Here is a 27,264-nt window from a genome sequence, read left to right on the forward strand (position 1 = left end):
TGGGTTAGGAGAGTATGTAACCTGAAGCGTCTGTAACCCGAGGTATCACTGTAAACATGTTTTCTCTGCTAGTAATTGTGGCCTTTAAAAATGTTTGTTCCACGCAGAGTTTTACTAGCATTTCAGAAGTTCTGATGTCCTTTGGGAGAAGAGTTATGTGTTATCCACTCTACCGACACTTCAGCTTAGTGACTCGGGCCTTAAATGACACCATTACGATATTACAACTTGGTAAGATATTTAAGTTTTATCTTTACAGTTTGGCTATGGCAAATTAGTTGGGTATTTGTGTGTGGTGAACACATTTGTTCACAAAGGCATAGTTTTAGATAACTTTACAAGGAGCCTGGGTTTATTCATGGGGCATCTTTTTAGGATTTAATGTATCATTTTATTTCTGTTTATAAACATTCTTAAGGCTGCAACATTTGCCTAGGAGTAAGTCTTATTTTTGAGTCGACATGAGTATGATTGCAGCGCAAATCTATTTTATACTGAATTGTCATAGTCTAATCAATTTTTTTATGGGGACGTGGGTGGCGCTGTGGTCTAAACCACTGAGCCTAGGGCTTGCCGATTGGAAAGTTGGCGGTTCGAATCCCCGCGATGGGGTGAGCTCCCGTTGCTTGGGCCTTGCTCCTGCCAACCTAGCGGTTCGAAAGCACGTCAAAGTGCAAGTAGATAAATAGGTACCGCTCCGGAGGGAAGGTAAATGGTGTCTCCGTGCACTGCTCTGGTTTTGCCAGAAGCGGCTTAGTCATGCTGGCCACATGACCCGGAAAAACTATCTGCGGACAAACGTCGGCTCCCTCGGCCAGTAAAGCGAGATGAGCACCGCAACTCCAGAGTCGTTCACGACTGGACTTAACTGTCAGGGGTCCTTTACCTTTAATCGATTTTAAAAGTCAGGTTTAATTCAGTTAGCTGTTACTGTTTTATTTTCAGAAGTTATTTATGAAAATATTTCTAAGCTGCAATTTTATTTAAAAAATCAAAGCACTTTACAACAATTATAATTAAAATGCAACAGTTAAAACAGATCACCATAGTACATGTCATGGTACATGACTTGCTTGTTTAAAAAACAAGAACAAAAGCAAGGCAACCAACCAACTGTTGTCTACGGTGCAGTAGGATTTGTCCCTGTGTTGAGCCTCATGAGATCCTTTGTCTACAGATAACCCTGAATATACATTGAATGGAAATGTCTCGGACTATTTGGCTTGTAGCAAATTCTGACAGTGGGTGTTAATCCATTAAGTTTTACTCAGAGTAGACCTATTGAAATTAATAAAGATGACTGTGTCAACTCCATTAATTTCAGTAGGTCTCTTCTGAGTAATGCTTAGTTGAGTGACACCCAATGTGTTGTTGAAACCCACCTGTAACATTGAGCAAAGCCTTCTGTTGAATGAACTAGGTGGAATCAAAATATCACTGTACCCCTTTGAGTCTCCCAGTCTCTCTACTCTTCATAATGTTCAACTGTGGGTTGTGGGTTTTTTGTGTTTTTTTAAGCATTGTAAAAAGTCAAAAAGGAACTGATTTAATTCTTTCCATACTGGCAAATGCTTTCCTTTGATTGTGTAAAGTTACCCAGGAAACCATTGTTAAGATGAAATGTGATTGGCTCAGTTGAATGATTGTTGGAGTTGTGGTTGGAATTTAAATAACTTGGGCTTGAGTGTATAGTTGACAAAAATGAGTTCTTAACCACTTCCACTTCTATTATTTCATTGGAGAAAGGAAGAGTGTGTAGCATGATCGATAATGATTTTCCAGATGCTTTGAGAGAACTTAATGACACGTTATTTGACTAAATAAGTTGGGAGAATAGTCCTAATAATGGTGTGTAAAGATAATTACTACAAATGTAGTATTATGAGTGGAAGTGAGTAATAATTGGCATTAAAATGTCAATACTCGTGCACTGAAAGCCTGTCGTATCTATAAGTAATGGGTGTAATCCTGCCCACATTTATCTACAGTTAGAGGAATAAACCACTGACATTTGCAATATGCCCAAGAGTGGACAAAAATACTTAAATGAAACCTGTTTTTTAAAAGAAGTTGAGATCCTAAAAAAAATACAGAAAAAGAACCTTTCAGTTTTAACACAGACAGAAAACAATTCATCACAGTCCCAAATACTGATTTTAAAAGCTTGCAATAAGGAGGTCTTCAAAGCTTGTTTTAAAGACAGCATTGTAGGGGCCACGCATACCTTCCTAGGGAGGGTGTTCCAGAAACATGGGACCACCATTCTGCAGCTGTGTGGGTTAGAACTTCTTTTCTGAATGGGAACTTAGTATTCTTAAGAGTACAAGAAGGCCTCTCTTGCTACTGAAGGTTAGGACTGTAGTGGTGGTCTGGGTGAGAAGTGCAAGCAAGATGGGATAAATATTTTGCATTAGTCATGTTATAGAAACTGCACTTCAGTATTCTTCGATGAAAAGGCTCAAGTGGTGTCTGTTGTCTGTCTGTGCTTTGGCTTAGGATGGGTGTTTGAATTAACTAATCTATGAGAAGCATTCTTGCACGGTATTGAGAGTGGATGACCCTGTAATCTTCAGGCCAAGTAGCAAACATGAGTAGCAAAAGCAGTGGCTATATGGGAGGCCTTTCACAGCAGCTCTTGTGCCAGGCCTCTAAATTACTATTTAAACTTGGAATTTTAAAAGTTTCACTGTTGCTAGGGAAACACTACAAAAGAATCCAGGTCCCTGAGCATGTGCTTGCCTTTTTTTTGTGTGTGTGCAGACTTTTGTCTTGGGAACAAAATATGTTAGTGCATTACGGCTCCGTGTCCTTTGATCAGCAGGACATTGACATGTTAACACTTTTACTTCCTCTCATGTCGTGTTAGATCTAATTTTAAAAGGCAGCATGTACAAGCTTGGTTGAATTTGATAAGCATTTGATTAGCGAGTTAGTAGGACATGAAATATTAAAATGGCTTTTGACATAATTAGTAAACTAGAAGAGAGAGATGGTGTAAAAATAGATTAATTAAGTAGCTCAGATGCATTTTGTGAATTTTGCAGATGTTCTTCTGCGACCTGTATAGCTAAAACATGCTTTCAGCTATGGTAGGAAGAATGTATTTAGTTTGTTTCCACATGTAAGGATTGTGTTTGATCTAATAGCTAGCAGCGGCAGCTAGACTGGTGCCTGGGAGCAGCCGCCGAGACCACATAACACTGGTCCTGAAAGACCTACATTGTCTCCCAGTACGTTTCCGAGCACAATTCAAAGTGTTGGTGCTGACCTTTAAAGGCCTAAATGGCCTCTGCCCAATATACCTGAAGGAGCATCTCCACCCCCATCGTTCAGCCCTGACACTGAGGTCCAGCTCCGAGGGCCTTCTGGCTGTTCCCTCCCTGCGAGAAGGGAGGTTACATGGAACCAAGCAGAGGGCCTTCTCAGTGGTGGCGGCCACGCTGTGGAACGCCCTCCGACCAGATGTCAAGGAAATAAATAACTACTGTACCTGACTTTTAGAAGACATCTGAAGGCAGCCCTGTTTAGGGAAGTTTTTAATGACTGATGTTTTAATGTATTTTTAATATTTGTTGGACGCTGCCCAGAGTGGCTAGGGAAACCTAGCCAGATGGGCAGGGTTTAAATAAATTACTACTACTACTACTACTACTACTACTACTACTACTACTACTTTTGATAAAAGTAGGTGATGTATGTGTTCTGGCTCACTTTTCCATTCTCCCTAGTTTCTTTGTATATCTATGCACTAGACCCAAATCCATCTTCTACGAAGCAAATCCCATTTATTTTAAAGGAGCTTGCTGCCTTGAAATACTGATTGGCTTAGGATGCCAGGCCTGGTTCGTGAGCTTTCGTAACAGGAAATGAAATCTTAGGTCTGTTTGATTCTATTGTTCAGGCAACAAAATATTAAAGTGTGTTTTGAGTTCCAACAGTTTACTAAAAGGGACATACCAGCAGCATTTAATCTTGGCTGAATATTTGGTTCAAACTCCTGATCCAGAGATGGAACGTATCCAACCTGAAAACATACCTCGCTTGTTGCATGACTTTGTGTAGCTACCAGCCTGACAATTCACCTCAAGCGTTTGGTATCTTACTTCTTAAAATGTGTTGATACCAAGCTGGTGGTTTTGTCCTGATATCTTTTTAGAATACAGTGGTACCTCGGGTTAAGTACTTAATTCGTTCCGGAGGTCTGTTCTTAACCTGAAACTGTTCTTAGCCTGAAGCGCCACTTTAGTTAATGGGGCCTCCTGCTGCCACTGCGCCGCCAGAGCACAATTTCTGTTCTCATCCTGAAGCAAAGTTCTTAACCTGAGGTACTATTTCTGGGTTAGCGGAGTCTGTAACCTGAAGCGTATGTAACCCGACGTACCACTGTACATCCTGTCTTGGCATAGCCAACAAGGTCCCAGCAGCACAGCCAGTGGGCGGGAATTGTAGGAGTTGTAGCCTAACAACATTTGGAACATTCATGTTGGTTGCCAACCTTCTTAATCGCAAAGTCACTCTCTCTGAATTCTTCTTTAGCTAGAGCAACATCTGCGCACAAGGGGAGTGCATCACCAGGCTTGGATGAACCTCAGTGTTTGCAAAAGTACAAAAATATTTAGAGAGAAAAACATCCAGGGTGAAGGCACACCAAAAGAGGACTGAGCATTCTCAGTAGGAGAGGGGCCTTTGAGGCGGGGGGACGGACTCTCTCTGCACCACAGTGCTGATTTGGAACTGGGGTGGTGGGTGGAGAGATATGTTTTGCATTTTTGTTAGAGATGTGTGGTAGGTTCTGGCTGCATTTTAAAAACAGCCTGTTTAACTTGCAGTGTGGCCTAGTATCTGTAGCCCAAACCTAGCTAAAGTTTGCTGTAGTGGTGCACTGCATCGCTTTCAACAGGGTTTAATCCCAATGATCTGTATCTTTACTGGGCTAGAAGCTATTTGGACTAGCCTCAGCATCACTGCAAAGGCACATGAGGCAATAACTCTGCTTAAGCCGAGCAGTTCTGGGTCTGGTCAGTGCCTGGATGGGAGGCCTGGTCTGGGAACCTGTTCTACAGCCTTCAGAAAAGCAGGGTGTTTCTACAAGTAAACAAATAAATCTCCCTGTTGAAAAGGATCTTGCACGAAAGACTAGGGGTTGTGTTCAGCTAACTTCTGCTTGTAGGAGACCCTTTGAAATTGATGGCCCATAATGTTAATTATCGCCAATAATTTCAGCTGAGTAAATTAGGGTTGAATGCAGCCCTAGAGCACAAAGTCATGATCGGCCATGTTTTTAGTATATCGGTATCTGAATAGTCTTGTTCCTCCAGATTCTGCTAACGGCTGCTTTAGATGCCTTTTTGGCAATGTATCTGAAAAACCATAACTTCAAGCAGTGTGTCTAATTAGGAATAATGCCTGTGATTCAAACAATTACTTTTTCTCATGTATGTAGGCCAAATTTTGATTTCCACAACTTTCCAGCCGTAAGCTTTAGGGTGGAGAAGAGGGCAGGCCTAATAGCTCTAACCCAACGGAGAGCAAAGTTTTCTCGTTAGTTCTTAGGCCAGTAATTGACTTGCAGCCTTGTGCATGTGTTCTCTCACTAGCTTGCTTGCAGTGAGCAGGGAGCCCTGGACTTTGTTTTATAGCACATTCCTTCTCTGCAAACCTTTTACCTATTCTGTTCCGTCTCAATCTCTCCCAGCTGGAGATATTCCAAGTCGTGGGATCTTCGACAGCAGAGGGAGTTTTGAGTCGAATACAACCAAGGAGCGTTTGATTTCTCACATCGCCCATTACTTATCCCTTTCAGACTCTGATGTGGAGTTACAAGGGAGAACAAGGCTCAAAGTCTTTGAAAGCTGCCACCCTACCTCTCTTTCATTCAGGTGCTTATGCTGACAAATCGTAGGTTTGTATTCTCCCCACCGGCCCATGAGCATTTCATGATATATTTGAACTTTTAGCATTGCTTTTTGCAGAAGAAAAATCCTCTGGAGAACAGGAAGTGATGGTGGAGAAGTGGGTTGAAGCTGTGCAGTGCAGAGGTCTCGCGCTTCAGAAATCAATTTAACGTTGCTGTATAACTGGGCTCTCATTCACTTTAAAAGCTTGCTTCGTTTTTCTGCCCACAGCAGTCTTGAGATGGTGCGTTACCTGTAATAGCAGCAGTCCGCCAAATTGCAGGAACTGGTCTTGTTACCTTATGAGAAACTGAGCATTTCATTAATATCTAGGCACCTACGCTGACATGCAAGAAACCCCTCGAAACAAGATGTAGCCTTTACTCTCAATGTGTAATGGAAAAACCAAGTTTCTATTCTCCTGCCCCTTTAAGGCAGGACGGGGGAGCTTTTTTCAGACTGACGGCCACATTGTCATCTGGGCAACTTTCTGGGAGACCATCTGCCAATAGTACCAATAGTGGATGTGGCCAGAGGCAATTTTTTTCTTCGTACAGGGGTCTAGTATTGGCACACACTTGCATACATACACAGCCAAGAATTCAAGGGCATATTCCAGCCAGGCAAAAAATACTCAAGGAGGGCAAGAAGTAAGCCTCCTGTGGGAGAACAAATGGAGATGAGGAGGGGGTGTGACAAGTGAAGAGTCCTCCCGTCAGATGTCAAAGAGATAAACAACTACCTGACATTCAGAAGACATCTTAAGGCAGTCCTGTTCAGGGAAGTTTTTAATATGTACTGTTTTTAACACTTGATTGGGAGCTGCCCAGAGTGGCTGGGGAAACTCAGCCAGATGGGCGGGGTATAAATAATAATAAATTATTGTTGTTGTTGTTGTTGTTGTTGTTGTTGTTGTTGTTGTTGTTGTTGTTGTTATGTGCCAGACAGAGATGCCTGGGAGCAGAGGCCTCTCACCCTGCAAGGAATTCCTTCTCTGCTTAACAGTCTCTCCTCTTCGCTAAGAAGAGAAGAGACACATCAGATTTACACATCCCATCTAATTACACTTTTGGCAAAGCCAGCTCTTTGCAGTCATCCTACCTGCAGCCTCTCACACACACTTTCCACTCTTTTCATTGGATCCTGTGAACTGCCCCAAGATCTTATGATGAAGAGCACTACATAAATCACATAAATAGTAATAGTAATGTTAATGTTAATAATAATAATAATGCTGCTGACCCCTCTTGCTTACGCTCCCACTGAACCCAGCTTTAAAAGGAGAGATTGTGACATGCTTGTGTAACTACTGGGATTGATTCTTATAAGGTTGATTGATTCTTCAGGTAATTCAAAAGCTCCAGAAGGCATGTAGTGCCTGCCTCCTTTTTGGAACTGGGAATGTGCCCAGTCGTTTTGCAGCAATTCTACTGGTTATGCCGGCAGACAAAATTCAGCCTGCTAGTTTCTGGTTTTGCAAAGCCCTTTTTTTGAATGGCACCCACATTTTAAAAGCTGCCTCTTCCTGTCTGAGGCCAAATCACAGCACAGTTGGTCAGCGAGGTAACCCAGAATTAAATCCTCAGTTACATCCAGGGTCTGCTGCAAGTTGCAGGTATTTCTTGAAGCAATTGGGAATAGGTACACACCAGAGAGACGCTGCTTTGACAGGAGAACCTTTTACCATGTACCTTTGAGGAAGGCTATCTTCAACCAAACCACATAGTACATTTAATTGTTTTACACCCCACAAGGACTATTATTACTGGGTGAAGATTTACCTTTGAGTACCTTTTTGAGGTTTTGCCTCCTCTTTTGCTTCCTTCAGTTCCTAAACGAGCCACCTTCAAACCAGAGGTTGTTTTAAACCACTATTTCAAGTGTTTTTGCATTATGTGTGAACCAGCCTGCTAAAGTTTTGCTCTTCTTCCTTAATTTTGACATATAAACAGGGGTTTTACTATGCTGGCAATCTGCAATCTTCTCAGGTTTTCATGAACCACTGATTTATCCTAAAGGGATAATTTGCTGCAACTAATAGCATGTTACTGATAAGGTGTTCAGTCAACTTCCATCCAAATTTTCAAGTAGGAGAGTTTTATAAGGACTGGCTGGTGGGGATAAAAAAATGTAAATGTGTTCATATGGTTTCCTCTCTTACAGGCAAAAGTGCAGTTCTGAAGTGTCTGTTAGATATTCACAAGATTTTTCGAGAAAATGATCCTGCATATATTCTTAATGACCTTTATATCACAGATTACTGCGTTTGGATTCAAAAAGCCAAGTAAGTTTTATGTCTTGTCATTCTCTTGATGAAAGCATTTTTGGTATGATTGATCCAGTATTCAAATTCCTTATTGCAAATGGCATTGTTTTCTTGGAAGGCAAAAGCAGAAACTTTTAATTGAATTCTACATTGAGGATAAGATTTGCTTTCTTCAGACAAGTTGTATATACACACACATACAACACACACAAAAGTAGGCTGCGAGTGTTAAAAAAATTCCTGTGTTGTGACAATTTTGAGAACCAGGAAAATGGCTTAACTACGTTAAAGTAAAATTGCTAAGCAGCGTTTTGCAGAGTGCAATACAAACTCATTCAGCTATGTTGTAGGCTTTTCATATTGTGTACCAAAGAACTCCCAAATTCTGACAAAAAAAAGATTACGCAGTGTCTTTATTTTGCATAAAGGCACCTAATCTGTAGGCATTTATTCTGAATCAAAAATCTTGATTGCTTGCAAATCTGGAAGCAAAAGAGTATTGTGGCAGAAAGGAAAGGCATGGCTAAATATGGATAAGCATATTTGTGCTGAGGGTAAGTAAAAGTGTTTGAAAAAATGATGGAAGGGATATGCTTGAACTGTGGGGTCTTTTGCAAGTCTTGTCTCCATGGTTTCAAATATAATTGCCACCACTGGGCTTTGAATCTTTTTCTCACTGAGAATCATGAATTATTGTTGTTGTTGTTATTATTATTAAAATGTGTATACCACCCTTCATCCGAAGATCACAGGGCTGTTCACAACATACAAATACAAAATGAGAACGCAAAATATATAATCTTCTACATCCAATCTCTCTTACTGAGTAGTCTTCTCACTTTCTAGTTTACTGTCTAAACAGTTGCAATCAACAAACTAATAATAAGGTGGTTGTCCTTCCTCTTGATTTTATCTAAATCACACTAAGGCAAACATCAGATTATATAAAGTTTATTTCATGTTATAAAATGTAGAACCATATCTTAGAAAGCTTGTGCCTTAGAGCAGTGGTTCCCAACTGGGATAGAGATATCAACTTTTCCAAAAGTAAAGGGTCCATGGCTTGGCTTTCGAAAAACAGGGGGTCTGCAGTACGTAGCTTATTGCGAACCACTGCCTTAGAGCATGCCCACCAGAGGTGTGGTAAACCAGCTTTAACTAAATTGCATTCCAAATGTAAGCATTTAGAAGAAATAGTCTCTGAAGAGTTGAGTACTATTGATGGATTAGTTGCAGCTGAGTGTCCCGAGTTTTGGTGTAAAGAGAACTTACACTTCAAGTGTTTCCTGCTTGGCAGGGGGTTGGACTCGATGGCCCTTGTGGTCTCTTCCAACTCTATGATTCTATGATTCTAAGTTTTCTAATTTGAGATGTTTTCTGATAATAGAAATAGTCATCTGGTCTACTGACTGACTTCTATACCTGCTAACCAGCAGAAATGGCGGTATTAGATGGTGCTTTTTGCCACCACTTCAAGACTTGTCAGAAGTCCCTGAGCATTTGGAATGACTCTGTGTGGCAAAATTGGAGGTGTGGTGATAAGAGTAATTGCCTGTGTAGAGAAACTTTGTTTTAATGTTATGGTGGTGGTAAAACTGCTTAGAGGTTTTATTTACAATTAAGCAATATATAAATTTTGTTAAATAATTTATATTAAAATACTGTTTGGCATACATATTTAACTGCGTGAAGAAGAAAACCCTTGTCTTTTGCTCCAGGCTAGAGCCAAATAATATATGCATAGTACATAGCATATGAATTCTGTTGGCAGCCTGCCATTTGGCAGTCAAACTGTCACAGTTGCCCACTGTTTATAAGGTTACAGCGATGGGCAGGCAAGGTTTCAACTTTTATGTATGGGGCAGTAGCATCTAAGTAGTCAGTTTTGTTGTTTAGTTGTTTAGTCGTGTCCGACTCTTCGTGACCCCATGGACCAGAGCACGCCAGGCACTCCTGTCTTCCACTACCTCCTGCAGTTTGGTCAAACTCATGTTGGTAGCTTTGAGAACACTGTCCAACCATCTTGTCCTCTGTCATTCCCTTCTCCTTGTGCCCTCAGTCTTTCCCAACATCAGGGGCTTTTCCAGGGAATCTTCTCTTCTTATGAGGTGGCCAAAGCATTGGAGCCTCAGCTTCAGGAACTGTCCTTCCAGTGAGCACTCAGGGCTGATTTCCTTAAGAATGGATAGGTTTAATCTTCTTGCAGTCCATGGGACTCTCAAGAGTCTCCTCCAGCACCATAATTCATAGAATCATAGATTTGGAATAGACCACAAGGGCCATAGAGTCCAACCCCCTGCCAAGCAGGAAACACCATCAGAGCACTCCTGACATATGGTTGTCAAGCCTCTGCTTAAAGACCTCCAAAGTAGGAGACTCCACCACACTCCTTGGCAGCAAATTCCACTGTCGAACAGCTCTTACTGTCCGGAAGTTCTTCCTAATGTTTAGGTGGAATCTTCTTTCTTGTAGTTTGGATCCATTGCTCCGTGTCCACTTCTCTGGAGCAGGAGAAAAGAACCTTTCTCCCTCCTCTATATGACATCCTTTTATATATTTGAACATGGCTATCATATCACCCCTTAACCTCCTCTTCTCCAGGCTAAACATGCCCAGCTCCCTTAGCCGTTCCTCATAAGGCATCGTTTCCAGACCTTTGACCATTTTGGTTGCCCTCCTCTGGACACGTTCCAGTTTGTCAGTGTCCTTCTTGAACTGTGGTGCCCAGAACTGGACACAGTACTCCAGGTGAGGTCTGACCAGAGCAGAATACAGTGGTACTATTACTTCCCTTGATCTAGATGCTATACTCCTATTGATGCAGCCCAGAATTGCATTGGCTTTTTTAGCTGCCGCGTCACACTGTTGGCTCATGTCAAGTTTGTGGTCAACAAAGACTCCTAGATCCTTTTCACATGTACTGCTCTCAAGCCAGGTGTCACCCATCTTGTATTTGTGCCTCTCATTTTTCCCCCCCAAGTGCAATACTTTACATTTCTCCCTGTTAAAGTTCATCTTGTTTGTTTTGGCCCAGTTCTCTAATCTGTCAAGGTTGTTTTAAAGTGTGATCCTGTCCTCTGGGGTGTTAGCCACCCCTCCCAGTTTGGTGTCATCTGCAAATTTGATCAGGATGCCCTTGAATCCATCATCCAAGTCGTTGATAAATATGTTGAATAAGACCGGGCCCAAGACAGAACCCTGTGGCACCCCACTAGTCACTCTTCTCCAGGATGAAGAGGAACCATTGATGAGCACCCTTTGGGTTCGGTCAGTCAGAAGCATCAATTCTTCGGCGATCAGCCTTCTTTATGGTCCAGCTCTCACTTCCATAGTGGACATTCCATTCAAATCTATTGGCCCATAATTATAGGTATTGAATCTAGCAGGAACATGTTGATTGGTTGGAGGTCCTGGCCAAAGGGTATATAAAGCTAAGCTCAGTGCTGTTTCAGAGCCAGTTGGGCAGTCTGAGGAAACGTTAAGGAAGCCTGGAGTGAGAACCTGAAGCAGCAGCATACCTGAAGAGTATGGGATCAGCCTAGAGGCTGAAATCATGGAAGACAGAAGTGAGGAAGCTCTGCAAGAGAGGAGTTGGAAGGCTTCCAGCAACATTTTTGGGGTATAACTGAGGACAGTGTGGCTGTAGCTGTCAGTTGGCTGCAGGAAGCAGCGAGTTCCTGATTGTGTAAGGCTGTGAACCCTGTCCAGAAGGAAGACGTCAAGTAAAGCCTGTTGAACAAGCCTGTGAGTTTACTGAGGTGGACTTACGAAGGGCAGCTGCTTATGGTTATCTGTGTGGCTGCAGAAACTAAAACAAGCATCCAGACATCTTAAATCAACACCATTAAGCAACAATAACATCAACTACTGAACCAAGTCTAATAACCTAGCTGTAAGAAAACATATATTATAAGTAAGATTTATTAATTATCTTACCTTCAGCTTTTAACTACAAATCTCTGGTCTGTTTGTTCCATGCCAATACCCAGCTACGATACGTTTGAAGGATAAAAGGTGAATGAAAGTATTGAAATACATGGTATTAGTGGAACTAAAAAGTAGATTAAGAGGGCAGGTAATTTATCATGGTGACACAATTGGTGGAATGAGAAAATGCCAGGACTACAGTTTCTGGCTAAGTGGAGAGGGTGGTGGGATAGTAAATAGTAGTGGAGTGTTTTTTTAATAATTAAAAAACCCAGTTGGTTCCAGTAAATTTTTGTCCCCTGTGTGCTAAGTTGTATCCCTGTAGCAGTACTAATTCATATCCTTTCCAGTTACGTTGTGTATTGCTTGCTGTGGTAAAACATGAGCAAAGGTTACCGTATTTACGCCAATCTAATGCTCCATTGAATCTAACGCGCACCTCAGTTTTCAAAACCAAATAAGTATTTCCTGGCAAATGTAAATGCGCCATCAAATCTACTAATGTGTACCCTGATTTTCACGACGTGATTTGGCCCCTCAAAAAGTGTGCATTACTTTTGAGTCAATATGGTAATATCCCCCCTGGAAAACATCCTTAAGTCTGAGACACGGCATGTGGCTAATCTTATCTTATCTTATCTTCTCTTCTCTTCTCTTCTCTTCTCGGCTCCTCCCTTCAACTTATTTCAAGAAAGCATTTGGCAGTATCAGACTCAGCATATGCTGCACCATAAAGCAAATACTGCATGCCCAGTAATTTTCTAATAGCTATTGCTTTAATTATTCCCTTATATGCATTCCACATAAACCATTCTATTTGTATGCAGTGCAGCAATTAGGGGTGGGTGAGCCATATTGCACAAATCTGCAAAACACGAAAGGGGGAAGCTGTTAATAGGCTCTCCCAGGTTGCAGTGGATACATAGAGAGCAGCGGAGGCAGCTCATACAGGCATCTCGGCAGGTGTCGTCAACATTTTATGTTGAAAAGCCAGATGCGGCCAGATGGAAAATTGCATCTTTAACCCCTGAGGTCATGCAGCGTGTCACCACTTTGCTTGATCCTCCTGCTAAGCGAGCTTATAACATCCCCTGCTGTCAGCCTTGTTACTGCTTTAGTTTTCACAATAGAATTAAAATTAATTTGTCAGGGGTTTTCCCCTCCCTTTTTCTTTTTGGTCAAGTATTTAGGAAGTGGCACTAAATGCTGCTTTGGGAACGCTGGACATCTGTCATAGATAAAGAAAATCCAGCCCTTCCGTTAAGTGCTTGGTTTTTATTCCCCCTCTCCCTTCTCATTACTTACATAAATTTGTTGGGCCTCTGGAATCCCTCTTGAGTTATGAAAATCTTTGAAAGGCGGCAGGTATGCTATATAATAGACGAGCTGCAAAAAAATCGAGGTGAGGGTGCAGAGGCTGGCTTTGGATCAAGAAGACCACCAAAGCTGGTGCAGTGAAAGCCTTCCAGTTTCTTTCCCTCCGGAGTGATTTAAGATGACCTGGTCCCTCGCTGAAGGAAAACCGTATTCCTCAGACTAGATCTCATGCTCCAGGACAGAAACATATCTCTCTTTTCCTGATCAGTGAGAAGAGTGCACTGACTTAAACCTTCAAAGTGGCTTTCTCTCTCTTTATGGTAATAACGAAATTCTAATACAGCGTGGAACTAGTCTTTCCTTTCATGACCGCTGGTTACATCAATCCAGTGCATGTGTCATGTTTATTGTTCATAGACCATAGACCAGCCTGGGACCGTGTCCTTCCTCTCTTCCCTTCCCTTCTTTGCTTTCACTATTATTTAGCAGTATATGTCTCTGTTGTTAATCTAGGGTGAAATGGGACATCGAACCCTGTTTGAGAGGAAACACAACTAGTGTTTTCCATGGTTAGCTTTGGGGTCCATGTAATACTAAAATTCAGGCAGGGAAGGGAATGGGCCGTTGGATTTTCTCTTGGCAGAGGCGGAAGAAACATGTCTTCCCAAGGCTGACTCCATGTTTTTCCTTGGCTAGATTTGGACCTTTTCACTTTCAGTCTAGGTTTTGCGTAAAACTACATAGCTTTCAATATAGGTTGTTTCACTCAAAGTAACGGTAATGTAGTGACTCTCTTATTTGAAGTCATGAATGTAGACTTAGAATCTTTTCACATGTGTCTTCACGCACAGTATATTTTGTGAATGTGTGCACCAAAGGCGATTTAGTGATTTGCATGAAATCCTTTTGAGTATGCCCTTGGTGATGCCTCTGACTGTGTCACTTTTGCAGCAGCCCCAGAGTGTTGGTTTGCCTCTGAGTGACAGATATGCTTCGGATATAGTGCAATCCACGAAGGCCTCAGCTTTATCCCGTGATGGCTTTGCAGCGGCAGCTCAGCCCTCCATGACCCAAAGGCTCAATTATTGTAATTCCCTCTTAGCGCAGCTTACAAGCAGAACATCGCTGTAGCTGGCAGCACTTTCAGGACGTCGCATCACATCTGCTTATGCCTTGGAGAAGACATGCTGTGTTAAGCTTGTCCTTTATTTATTGCTTGGGTGGCCTTTGGTCATGGATAGGGTGGTTTTCAAAGCCCCTGGCTGATAGAAGGCATTGTTGCCTTTTTCATCTGCCTAGCAATTGTCCTTAAGAGTGTGTTGTTAAGCTCGTGTTCTACCTGACTTGCTAGTGTACAAAGGGAGCTAGGTAAGTGCAATTCTAGGTTTCGGTTGTGGGGTTTCTCTAAAGCTATCTATGAGAGCCAGTGGCCAGAACATTGGTCTTGGGTCAGGGAGACCCAGGTTCAAAACCCTTCTCAGCCATAAAGTTAACTGAGTGACTTTTGGCCACATGATTTGATCAGGCCTGTTATCAGCAGAGTCCAGGAGGATTTGGAAAGAATCCCATCTGAAAGAGAAGGAAAGCTGGCCACATCCACATGTCACAATAAGCCGGAGTTTGAAGTTTATCCTGATTTTTTGTGCATGAGCCGAATGTATGCTGCCCAGTTTGCTCTTGCTTTACTCTTTCCTGAGGCATACAGAAAAAAATGAACAATAAAGTTGTGGTTAAGCTCAGCCTCCCACTAGTTCTGAGTCCGGGGTTCTAAACAAGCTAGCCACAAACCATGGTTTTAAGGTTGAATAGTGATCATGATAGGGAGAAACATAGGGAGAAACAAACCACAGTCATGGATTCTGATGAAATGGCAAATCAAGGGTGAATAATGTTCTTTGGTTGGAGCAGGTCCCACAGGACTCACAGCCAAGATGGTCCAAATTTCACTCTGGCTTTCTGGAGTGTTTATCATCCACCTCTAGACCAACCCTTGGAACCACTTCAGCACTATTGCATAGGGTTGCAGCCAGTGTTGGTCCTACTCAGAGCAGACCCATTGAAATGAATGGGCATGACTAACTTTGTTGTTGTTGTTTAGTCGTTTAGTCGTGTCCGACTCTTCGTGACCCCCTGGACCAGAGCACGCCAGGCACTTCTGTCTTCCACTGCCTCTCGCAGTTTGGTCAAACTCATGCTGGTAGCTTTGAGAACACTGTCCAACCATCTCATCCTCTGTCGTCCCCTTCTCCTTGTGCCCTCCATCTTTCCCAACATCAGGGTCTTTTCCAGGGAGTCTTCTCTTCTCATGAGGTGGCCAAAGTATTGGAGCCTCAGCTTCAGGATCTGTCCTTCCAGTGAGCACTCAGGGCTGATTTCCTTAAGAATGGATAGGTTTGATCTTCTTTCAGTCCATGGGACTCTCAAGAGTCTCCTCCAGCACCATAATTCAAAAGCATCAATTCTTCGGCGATCAGCCTCCTTTATGGTCCAGCTCTCACTTCCATACATCACTACTGGGAAAACCTTTGTTGGCAAGGTGATGTCTCTGCTTTTTAAGATGCTGTCTAGGTTTGTCATTGGTTTTCTCCCAAGAAGCAGGCGTCTTTTAATTTCGTGGCTGCTGTCACCATCTGCCGTGATCATGGAGCCCAAGAAAGTAAAATCTCTCACTGCCTCCATTTCTTCCCCTTCTATTTGCCAGGAGGTGATGGGCCCAGTGGCCATGATCTTAGTTTTTTTGATGTTGAGCTTCAGTCCATATTTTGCGCTCTCCTCTTTCACCCTCATTAAAAGGTTCTTTAAAAGGTTGTGTCATCTAACTTAGTTCCATACTTGTTATGGGTCTACTTAACCTACCTTAGCTGAATATAATACCCCCCCTTTTTTTAAATGCCCTATCCCGTCCTATCCATATTCCAACCACATTTCTTTCCCTTTTTAGTTTCCCTTTCTATCCTGAAGTACAATGCACCATATCTACACCCTGTCCCCATAATATATCTGTAAAAGCAGCAACTGCACCAAGAGCATTTTGTGAGTAACGGAGGCTGTGTACAACAGCGCACAGGCTTTGAACAACAATAGAGTTTGCCCTGCAGGCTGGAAGGAGCGACAGACGAGTCTAGGATGCCAGAAAGCGCCCTTTATCATGTGCTTTAGCAACCCTGTGTGACATGGCTTTTAAAGGGGGTAGATGGGAGGATTTAAGCTCCCTTCCCAGCTGTTTGCTCACATTTTCCTTTTGATGCTCCATCTCTCTCCTCTTCCTTCCCCGCTGCTCATTCCATCATCTTCCCCCCTCCCCACAGTTCCTCTTCCTTGCGGCTGTGTCTGAGCGATGCACCTTGCCACAGGTAGAGAGAGGGGATGCAAGCAAAGCTCTTCACTCCCTTTGGGTTCTCGCTTTGATTTCTCTGAAGTTGCGGGGCAGGCAGCCGTTTGCTATCAGCTTGCAGAAAGGGGGGTCAGCGATTCGTGTCATCTCTCTTCAGTCAGCACTTCTCCGCTGTTTCCTTCTGTTTTGACTACAGGGACGACATGTAGCCTGTGTAACTGCTGCCTTTTTAAGCAGGTGCGGCTTGCAGCTGTGATCAAAGAGGGGAAGCTTCTCTCCATGCAAATAGCATCTTTCTGTTCTGTTCGCAGCCTTGTCAGTAGCTGACACCCTTTGGCAGCGATTCTACTATCAGCCGCTTAACTGGGGTGAGCAGAAACGGAAAGGAAGGGCAAATGTTCCTTTCTCACGGTCCTTTTGATGTTATATTGAAATGATAATCTTCTAGTGGGGAATGGGGATTTTGTGCCTCTACTGTCAGCTCTTTCTACAAGGATTCCCCATGCTGCCACGAGTCGCTGTAAGCTAATGCCCGGGACTTGAGACAGCCTGTGGACGCCCAGAGGAACGAACATGCGATAATATATTACGATAGACAGGTTTGTGTCATTGGATGAGAGAGAATGGGGAAGAACCTCCTGCCATTTGTCAAAAAAAGATCAAGATTATGCCAGGGTCGTGGAACAGAAAAAATAAGTTTTTTGTTGTGGCTTCTCCTTCACCCTTTCCCAGTTACCTACCATGAAAGTCATGGCATCAGTCATGGGAGCACAGCTACAGTTTAAATCATGGTCAGTCCTTGAATGGAAATATGTTTTCTTATATTTCATCAGCTGACATGCAAGCCCCAATCTTGTGTGTCATTTTGATGTGATTCTTTGTCCAGAATCTACTGGAGAGCCAGCGTGGTATAGTGGTTAAGAATGGTGGACTCGTAATCTGGTGGACTGGGTTTGCATCTCTGCTCCTCCACATTCAGCTGCTGGGTGACCTTGGGCTAGTCACACTTCTTTGAAGTCTCTCAGCCCCACTCACCTCACAGAGTGTTTGTTGTGGGGGAAGAAGGGAAAGGAGATTGTTAGCCGCTTTGAGACTCCTTAAGGGGAGTGAAAGGCGGGATATCAAGTCCAAACTCCTCCTACTTCATTGCCCCTGCTGGCCAGTAATTTTTCTGGAAAGGAATTTGCAAAAGTCTCAATGGGATGATGGTGGCAATTTGAACTTCCCCTCTGTCTGAACAGAATTGGAGCCTCCTGCTCATTTCTCCTGACCTCTCCACTTAAAAGGGAGCATAAGTCAGATGATGAGTTAGCTCTTACCTCTAAGTCTGTCGTGACACATACCTGTGAACATATGCCTGAGAATCTAGAGCTTGTTCTCATACATGTGCTGATAGGAATGTGCTTGGGAAGTTCATGTATCTTATAAGGGGGGGTGTGTCTGCACACATGCGCATAGATCCTACATGCACACTTAAGGGTCATGCTGGATGTGATGCTCAATCCAGTTTAAAGTAGAGAGTGGGATTTAAAGTGCAGCACTTTAAAACTGGAAGAGACTGAAAGTGACTCTCACTTGGAGGAAAATATCTCCCCACCTTTCCACTTCCTAGGGAATTGGTGGGACCTGGCTTAGGCCTTGCTGCTGTCACAACTTAATTGCACCCTTGGTTAGATGGAACACTATTCCAAAACAAAATTTATTCCTGAAACCAGTGCTCATAACTGCAGTTTAATTAGAGTTTGTACTTTTTTTGTGTGCATGTGCACTGAATGAGTCATCTGTTTCGTTATTAATTTTTTCTGCTGCACTGCTGAAGCATGAGACGTGCTTTTTCTGGCTCAGGTGGAGGGTCCATCTAGTCCAGTATTCTCCTTCCAGCAGTGGCCAGCCCACTGCCAGGAAACGGCATCACTGCCGCTGCATCCTTTGAGTGGCTGCCAGGCTTTGGACTTCGTTGACATTTTTTTTTGGGGGGGCAATATCAAGCCATTTCCAAAGCCCAAGTAAAAGCCTGCCTCTCTCTCAAAGCTGGAGTGGCATGGTTTCTTTATTTAAAAAATCATTTAATATTCCAGGTCCCTCTCCCACTCAGCTCCTCTTCATAGCACACATCTGTGTGGACTATAAATTCTCAGCGGGTGTGTTTACTTTAAGAGATTTCCTGTCCAGATTATGAAAATAAATGCCACACCTTAGCATTTTATCCTCCTTTAGCATCTTGTGTAGATGCTTTACTTGAAGCGAGCCTCTGAAGTTCTGCACATTCGGAGTTAATGGAGGAAGAGATGATGTTCAATCCCTAATCAGACTTTTGGCACCACTGCCTGCATGGGGACATGCCTTCCCTCTCCCTTCCTCCTCCCCATTCATTCATTCATTCTCTTTTTTATATTCAGGTCCTCCCCCCCCCCCAGCTAGCCAGTCTCCCTCTGGGACCTCCAGCCTCTGCTTGCCTCCAGCCTTTTCACTCCTCCCTTCATCCATCCACCCATGAATTCTCTCTCACCCTCTAGGCAAAGGCTGCTTCAGCCAGTCAGCCTGCTGCGCTCCAGCCTTCCTCCTGCCTGGTGCTGTGCTCACTTTGCTGCAAGGAGAAAAGCCAAGCGGTGCTGTACCAAAGCCCTACCATATCTGCAGCTGCAGAGAGGGCCAGCGCTACTGAATGGAGGGAAATGGCAGAGAGGAAGGTATTCCTCTGTCCATGGGCTCACACACCGGGGGGGGGGGTGAATCATGAAGGGCTGCTCAGTTTACTGTTGTTGTAGCTCTCACAGCCAGACTCCCCCCTCCCTTTAAACCTGCAAAACGTGGGGGTGATAGATTGTATTTGGCTTTGGAATTGGCATTTTAAACATTTTTTAAAAAACGTTTTAAGAAAAATATATCACATGTTTCATTTGAAGTAAGATCTGCCTCAGAAAGAGTGTGATGTCCTGTTGTTTTCTGCTGCCCTTTGTGAGGGGCGGGAGGGGTGTCCCTGTCACAGTATGCTGAAGAAAACTAGATTTTTCCTCTTCCATGGGCTGCTATCACTTCAGCTCGCAGAGAAGGAGAAAATTGGCTTCCAGTGTGAACCCAGACATTTCATTTTCAGACCATAACGATAGTTTCCTCTGAAATATTCTCATTCCTGTTTACACACCCAAGTTCACTTCTAGCATTCATTTGCACCTTGTCCTTTCCTGCTACCAGTATCTCTTCACCTTACAAACTCAAGGAGAGGAGGGGGGGGGACTATAATTGGGATAAATGTCGTTTATTCATAGTCCGTACAGGAGTCTTGTATGCTCAGCTACCTCTTTGGGCGCTCTGCTCTGTTACTGCTTCTTTCTTCCTTGCAAGACCTCTTGTGTACAGTGTGGAATGGGCCGTGTCATTGTTTTGACAGCTGATAACCACCAGAGGAGGTTTCGCATCTACTGTGTTGCTTGTTATCCTGCCCTGTTGAGGAACTGTCATTTGCCCCAAGATGCGCTAGTAATTTAATTCCGGCTTCCTGTATGTAAGTAATGCTATTTGCAATGCACTGCCGTAGCCTGCATCCTCCCCCCTTCTGCTTCTGATAAGGCTGCGAATGTTGTTGGTTTTTTTTTTTAAAAAACCATTTCCCAGAACCGGAAGAGCCAGGTCCATTAATTGGGCCATTTCAATATCCGTACCTTCTGTTTCCTGCTACTCTTTCCACTTGCTGATTAGCTTCTGTCGAAAGGGCCTCTCTCTCTCTCTTGTACTGGCTTTGACAAACACTAGAAAGTGAATGTGCGTATTTGACGGATGCATCTTTTGCGTCAGATGTCAAATACTTGGAGCTCTGCATCGCTTGAACTGCAGCCTTTCCAGTGCTCTCCAGCTGAACAACCTCATGATGAGCCTCTTGGTGTGAGGAGAGCTCTCCAGGGAATGGCCTTGGTGCGTGAGGCGCACAGTGGTGTGTGGGGAAGCCACTCGCCACTTGTTCTCTCCAGGGGTGCCTTGACAGGTGTTTTCAAGAAGCGTTGCGGCCCAGCTACTTTGCCACATTGGAGATGGGAAGTGGGTCCCAACAGCCAGGCTGATTCAAATCGCCTATAGCATTTGGTGCAAGGCCTTCTGGATCCCCTGCTTTTTGTTGTGCCTCAATTAAAATGGCAATGTTCTAGTGACTAAATAAAATTTCAAGCAAGCCTTTTTTGTTGTTGTTCTGGAAAGGTAAAAAGGTAAAGGTAAAGGGACCCCTGATAATTAGGTCCAGTCGTGACCAACTCTGGGGTTGCGGCGCTCATCTCGCTTTAGTGGCCGAGGGAGCTGACATACAGCTTCCGGGTCATGTGGTGAGCATGACTAAGCTGCTTCTGGCGAACCAGAGCAGTGCACGGAAACACTGTTTACCTTCCCGCCAGAGTGGTACCTATTTATCTACTTGCACTTTGACGTTCTTTTGAACTGCTAGGTTGGCAGGAGCGGGGACCGAGCAACGGGAGCTCACCCCGTTGCAGGGATTCAAACTGCCAACCTTCTGATCAGCAAGTCCTAGGCTCTATAGTTTAACCCACAGCGCCACCCATGTCCCTGGGAATGCAGCTATCAAGCTTCAGCACAGAAGTGACACTGCTAGCTTCTCCCTGTTTCCCAAAATGCTGTGGAATTCTCAGGAACAAGAGAGAACCCATCTGCATATCCATGGCACACGAGTAGAAAAAGTATTTCTTTGCTTCTCTCTTTGTTTTCTCCTACCATTCGGCTTCGGCGTGCAGAGTGCCTCAGAAGGACAGCACAGTTGTGAAGATGCTATCCTGCCCCCTTTTCCCAGCTTCAGTCTCAGGAGGAAGACTTTCCATGCTTCACGCAGGGTGGCAGAGCACTCATCGTGACTCGTGTGACAAGTGGAACTGTGGACCCTTGCTCGCAGAATCCAGCTTTTTTCTTGGGGCAGGAGTTCGGTTTGGCTTTTTACATAGGCCTGAACGTGAGGGCCTTATGCTCACGACTGTTTGTGGCAAGGGTTGTGCCCCTGGGTTGTCACTTCTGTTATAAATTCGGTTTGCAATATAGATGGACAAATGGGAACTGCGCCACGGTTGCAGTGTATTCCCAGAACCTAAGAAGACGGGTGGCGTCAGGGCCACAGAAAGCCTGAAACAGGAGTTCTCTAGTGTTGACTCTCTGAGGTGAGGGATGTTTCAGTAACGGGAAGGGATCAATGACACTTCTTTTTCTCACTGTGACAGGTCGCCTTCTGCTGTAAAGCTGAAGTGAGGGAGAGACAGTTCTGGATAATTTCTTTTTCTGAAACATCCCTGTATAATGCAAGACCGTTATCTTCTCTACCCCCTGCCCCTCAAATTCACCAGGATGTGAGATGTCAGGGTCATGAACACATGTTTTCTCCCCATCCTCCCATGATCCTTTAAAAAAATACCAACGTTTGTAACTGCCACCCTAACATTCACTGTCTTAACTGCTCTCAAATGTAGACTTAATAAGTGTACCTCAAACAGTCTGCCTAACTTCTTGTTTCTTTAGGGATCCACCGATCCCCTCTGCTTCTCTCTCTCTTGACTCAGCTGCTGTCAGCAGTACCCCAAGGGAACTCATATTGGAGTTTTCTGGATCTTTAAACTTTAAAAAACAAAAACACAAATGTAGGCATTTCTACAGAGTACCCAAGTATGTAGGAAACAGTACTGTATTTTTGGACGGCCCCAGTGCTTTTTTTCGGGGGGGGGGGGTACGCATACCCCTAAACATTTTTTGAATCTTTGTACTTTTGTCCATTTACTCTACAGTGGTACCTCAGGTTACATATGCTTCAGGTTACATACGCTTCAGGTTACAGACTCCGCTAACCCAGAAATAGTGCTTCAGGTTAAGAACTTTGCTTCAGGATGAGAACAGAAATCATGCTCTGGCAGCGCGGCAGCAGCAGGAGGCCCCATTAGCTAAAGTGGTGCTTCAGGTTAAGAACAGTTTCAGGTTAAGTACGGACCTCCGGAACGAATTAAGTACTTAACCTAATGTACCACTGTATTTATTTTTCCCAATTTGACCAATAAAAAAGTGATTTTCTTGAGTCAAAATGAGAGTACCCCTAAATATTTTTTTTTTTAGAAAAAAAGCACTGGGTGGCCCCATTTCACTTCCAGGCTGAATAAACACTTCACCACCCAAGTTTGCTGCTAGAGGAAATGATGCACAGTGGTGCCCCGCAAGACGAATGCCTCGCAAGACAAAAAACTCGCTAGACGAAAGGGTTTTCCGTTTTTGCGTTGCTTCGCTAGACGAATTTCCCTATGGGCTTGCTTCGCAAGACGAAAACGTCTTGCGCTTTTTTTTAAAAGCCGCTTGAAGAGGCGCAGTTGCGACGGACTGTGCTTCGCAAGACGAAAAGACTCGCGGAACGAATTCTTTTCGTCTTGCGAGGTACCACTGTACTGTTCAGAAGTAGCTTTGCAGTGCTTGGGGGAAGCTCCCTGTGGTAAATGGCATCTGTATACCATTGACGACAGCAACGCAGTGCAGTCTGGTTTTCTGCTGATTGATCACTGCTGTTGGCATCCCCTTTAGACCAAGCCGGCATGTAGTGAGAGGGCATTGCATCACTGCGCCGAGCATAATGAACAGATGCAGGAGCTCTCCTTTCCAAGATTCCGCAGCTATGATATTTACACAGCCACTTAGCAAAAGCTGCAATTATAAAACCAGTGGTATTCAGATGGTGTATAATTTGTGTACACAATACCATGAAAGACTAATCCACCCTTTAGGCGAAGTTCCTGTTGAGTCTAGCTAATTACCATGGGACACATCATGTTGCATGTGTTCGCAAGGAAGCTGGAGCCGGGTCTCGGTGCTTATGCAGTGCGTAGTAGCCCTTGGTATTAACTGTGATTCTGACTTGTGAAATTGTAGAACAGAGGTCCACACGCACCAGCATTTGGGACAGAAGCATAGCTGTCAACTTTCTGTTTTGAAAATAAGGGATCAGCAGCCTCACCTGTCCCAGGGACAGTCTACGACAGGGGTCTGCAGCCCGCGGCTCCGGAGCCGCATGTGGCTCTTTTACACCTTTGCCGCGGCTCCGGGGCAGATACTAGCGAGGGGAGGAGGCGCATTGTGTGCCCCGACACTCCCCACTGTGGCGGGCGCTGTACTGGCTGTGACATTGCATGGGGACGGTGCGTGCGTTAGTCACGCACCGTCCCAACGTCACCTTCCCGCCCGCTGTCAGATCGGAGGGCAGCGGCGCGCATGCTTTAAATGTCGCAATGATTTTGTGGCTCCCAGTTGTTGTTTTTCTTTGGAAACGGGTCCAAGTGGCTCTTTTTGTCTTAAAGGTTGCAGACCCCTGGTCTACGGGATATCTAACAATCCAGGATAGCAGCAGGAAGCAGTGGGAAACGGTGCTGGAATAAGGGAATTTCCTGCAAAAAAAGGGAAGGTTGACAGCTGTGGACAGAAGAATGCATCGATTTTGTTTGTGTCTTAAGTCTTCTACACTGAGCGTACTTTCAGTTCCTAATAAATATAGCAGAGCACACTCACACATACATGTGCATGCATGCAGAGAAATGGCACATACATGTATGATTAAATTTACATCTATTATTTTTGAAGCTTGTTAATGGCAACCTCAGATGTTAATTAGAAATAACCTTGAAGCTGTGAGGAAGCACATTGAAATACAGCATATCTGCTAAGACATCTATGTTAAAAATGCAGTCACTGAAGATCTGTCTCTCCAGGCACACCTTTCAAGGCTTTTACCTTTTGAGAAGAAATGCTTCAGTAACATAGGGAGTTTTGAAGCCTGAGATATATTCTCTCTCTCTCTCTCTCTCTTTGTGTGTGTGTTTTTGTTGGAACGCAGTTAAATACTCAATTGTAAAGCGTTTTTGTCTTTCAAGTGCTGCTCATAAAATGGTTCTGTTGGTTCATTTATGGAGGTCTTCCCTTTAAAAAGTGGCTGAATTTTCTGTTTCATTATCTGTTATGTTGTTGACCCTGGCTGCTCCTGGATGAGTGGGGCTGCTTCAACACTCCATCTGTGGTATCGTCTATATTTTATTGAAGCATAATTGAGCTTTTCATGTATTTTAGTTCTGCACCTTCTGTAGTTAAATTGATGTCGGTCCTTGTCATCTGTCTGCAATTACTGCCCCTAAATTATATAGAAATTTTTATTTCCAAGGTGTGTGGTCTTAACTCCCTCACCACTTAAATGTTTTAGAATTTTAGTGCAGAAATGAACATCTTGGCTCTGTCTGGATGTAAAAATGAGCTTTAATATTATTATTTTTTATCATTGGTAGCTCTTTACTTGTTCCAACAAGAGAGATTTCCCCTTCCTTAAGATCTAAAAACACTATCCTTGGCAATCACTTGGAGCCAAGTAAGATTGTCTTCCATAAATACGGTTTTAACAATGAGTCCGTAAGTAATGGTGGAGGCCAATTCTGGATCCACACGTCCTTCCACAGGTGGGAGTTGATCACGGTGTGGATTTGCCAATTTTCTATATGACAGCAACAATTGCAGATAACAGTGGCTCTCAAAGTGAACCATTTACAGTGGGATCAGGTGTTAAACAGGGTTGTGTTATTGCCCCAATTCTATTCATTATTTTCATTGCCAGTATCCTACACTTTGTCGAAGGGAAACTCCCCACTGGGGTAGAAATCATATATCGAACAGATGGAGAGCTCTTCAATCTGAGCAGGCTGAAAGCAAAGAGTAAGGTTACCGTAACTTCAGTCATAGAGCTTCAGTATGCTGATGACAACGTAGTGTGTGGACACTGAGAGGATGACCTCCAAACCATCCTAAATATCTTCGCAGAAGCTTACGAAAACACCAGGGAAGCCTTTAACAATGGCAACTCTCAGTTTTGAAAGAGAAAGGGGTGCCTCTGTAATAAGGTGTTTGATGGGAGTTGTGGTCCAAAAAGTTCAGGACGAGGTTGAGGAAGGCTGGTTTAAATTGTGAGAGGGCAGCAAGATGCTGATGCAACAGCATTAAAACCCGTGAAGGCAGAGGACTTGCAGGGACATCCAGAAATATTGAGCAAGCATGATCTTTGCACCCAGGTGGTAAGCAGGCCAGATTCCAGGTAGATTTATTCTTCTGACATCCTTCACTGTGTGTGCGAAATAATCTGTCTAGCCAGCTTTCTCTTTGTAGGTGAAGCAATTATGCTGAATTTTAAGCATCCCGCTCTGCGATTCTGATGGGTCACTTTCCAACCCTTTGTTCTGCTAAAAGCTGTTAAGTCTTTTTTGGCAGAGTAGTTAATGGAGAAGCAAAGTGATCAGGCACACCCTACAGTTCAGCATGCCAACCTTCCCTCTCTTGCTAATGCAGGAACTCCTTGGCTGGTCACCTGCAGGGTACATAGAAATTAAATAACACTTCCTTGTAAAACCAGTGTGCTGTACAGATGACCACAGTGTGGTGTCGTTTTGTATGTGAGTGCACGCTAGCCCCTGGTATACATTGAAAGGGAATACAGTGGTACCCTGGGTTAAGTACTTAATTCATTCCAGAGGTCCATACTTAACCTGAAACTGTTCTTAACCTGAAGCACCACTTTAGCTAATGGGGGCTTCCTGCTGCCGCCGCTCCGCTGGAACATGATTTCTGTTCGCATCCTGAAGCAAAGTTCTTAACCTGAAGCACTATTTCTGGGTTAGCAGAGTCTGTAACCTGAAGCGTATGTAACCTGAAGCGTATGTAACCCAAGGTACCACTGTAGTGTTTGTTCTCTGCTTAATCGTATGATAGCCTGAGAGTTTTGAAGAGCTTGTGTGCTTTTTGGACATTTTGAGAAGAACTAAGGCCTTTTTTATTCACAGAGATGATGCACATTCTGCTAAAGACAGCAAAATCTCTCCCCGTTCTCTCCTCCACCTACAAAGCCCCAGTACAGTGAATCTCCAAAGGGTATCTTCCAGCTTCAGCATGGAGACTAGATGCCCTTGGATTAAGTTATATCCATTTTGCAAGTGATCTTGGAAGCCAATTTAGTTGGAAGGTGAGTTAGATTGTTTAGGATCTTGGCCTCAGCCATACCTCCAATTCAGCAGGGTACAGTAATAGGCATCTTTTGCTCTGTAGGTGAATCCTGCCAAGATGTTTAACTGCAGTGGAAAATGAATTTAATAGTTGTCTTTCAGTGGCATGTTACTTGGATCTTACAATATGTATTGTTGTGTGCAGTTACATCAGTGCATGATATCAGCAGAAGTTGCCTACACACACACACACACACACACACACACACACACTACAGATTAGACATGATATATGTGCATAAGAAACCTTTCTAAGTAGTAGAAGAAGAGGAGTTTGGACTTGATATTCCACCTTTCACTCCCTTTAAGGAGTCTCAAAGCGGCTACCATTCTCCTTTCCCTTCCTCCTCCACAACAAACACTCTGTGAGGTAAGTGAGGCTGAGAGACTTCAGAGAAGTGTGACTGGCCCAAGATCACCCAGCAGCTGCAGGTGGAGGAGCGGTGAATCAAACCCGGTTCACCAGATTACGAGTCC

The 27,264-nt window shown here is 43.8% G+C and overlaps 1 protein-coding gene across 1 annotated transcript in view; it reads left to right on the plus strand.

Moving 5' to 3' along the window:
* Window positions 1-27,264, plus strand: part of SHQ1 (SHQ1, H/ACA ribonucleoprotein assembly factor) — a 62,963-nt gene that overhangs the window by 24,882 nt on the left and 10,817 nt on the right. The window contains exons 10-11 of the mRNA XM_082209738.1: window positions 108-231; window positions 8,058-8,178. Of these exons, the coding sequence (XP_082065864.1) occupies window positions 108-231; window positions 8,058-8,178 (245 nt within the window). The remainder of the gene's footprint in view (window positions 1-107; window positions 232-8,057; window positions 8,179-27,264) is intronic.

Source organism: Podarcis vaucheri, assembly GCF_965113315.1.
Source record: "Podarcis vaucheri genome assembly, chromosome: 2".
Taxonomy (NCBI): Eukaryota; Metazoa; Chordata; class Lepidosauria; order Squamata; family Lacertidae; genus Podarcis; species Podarcis vaucheri.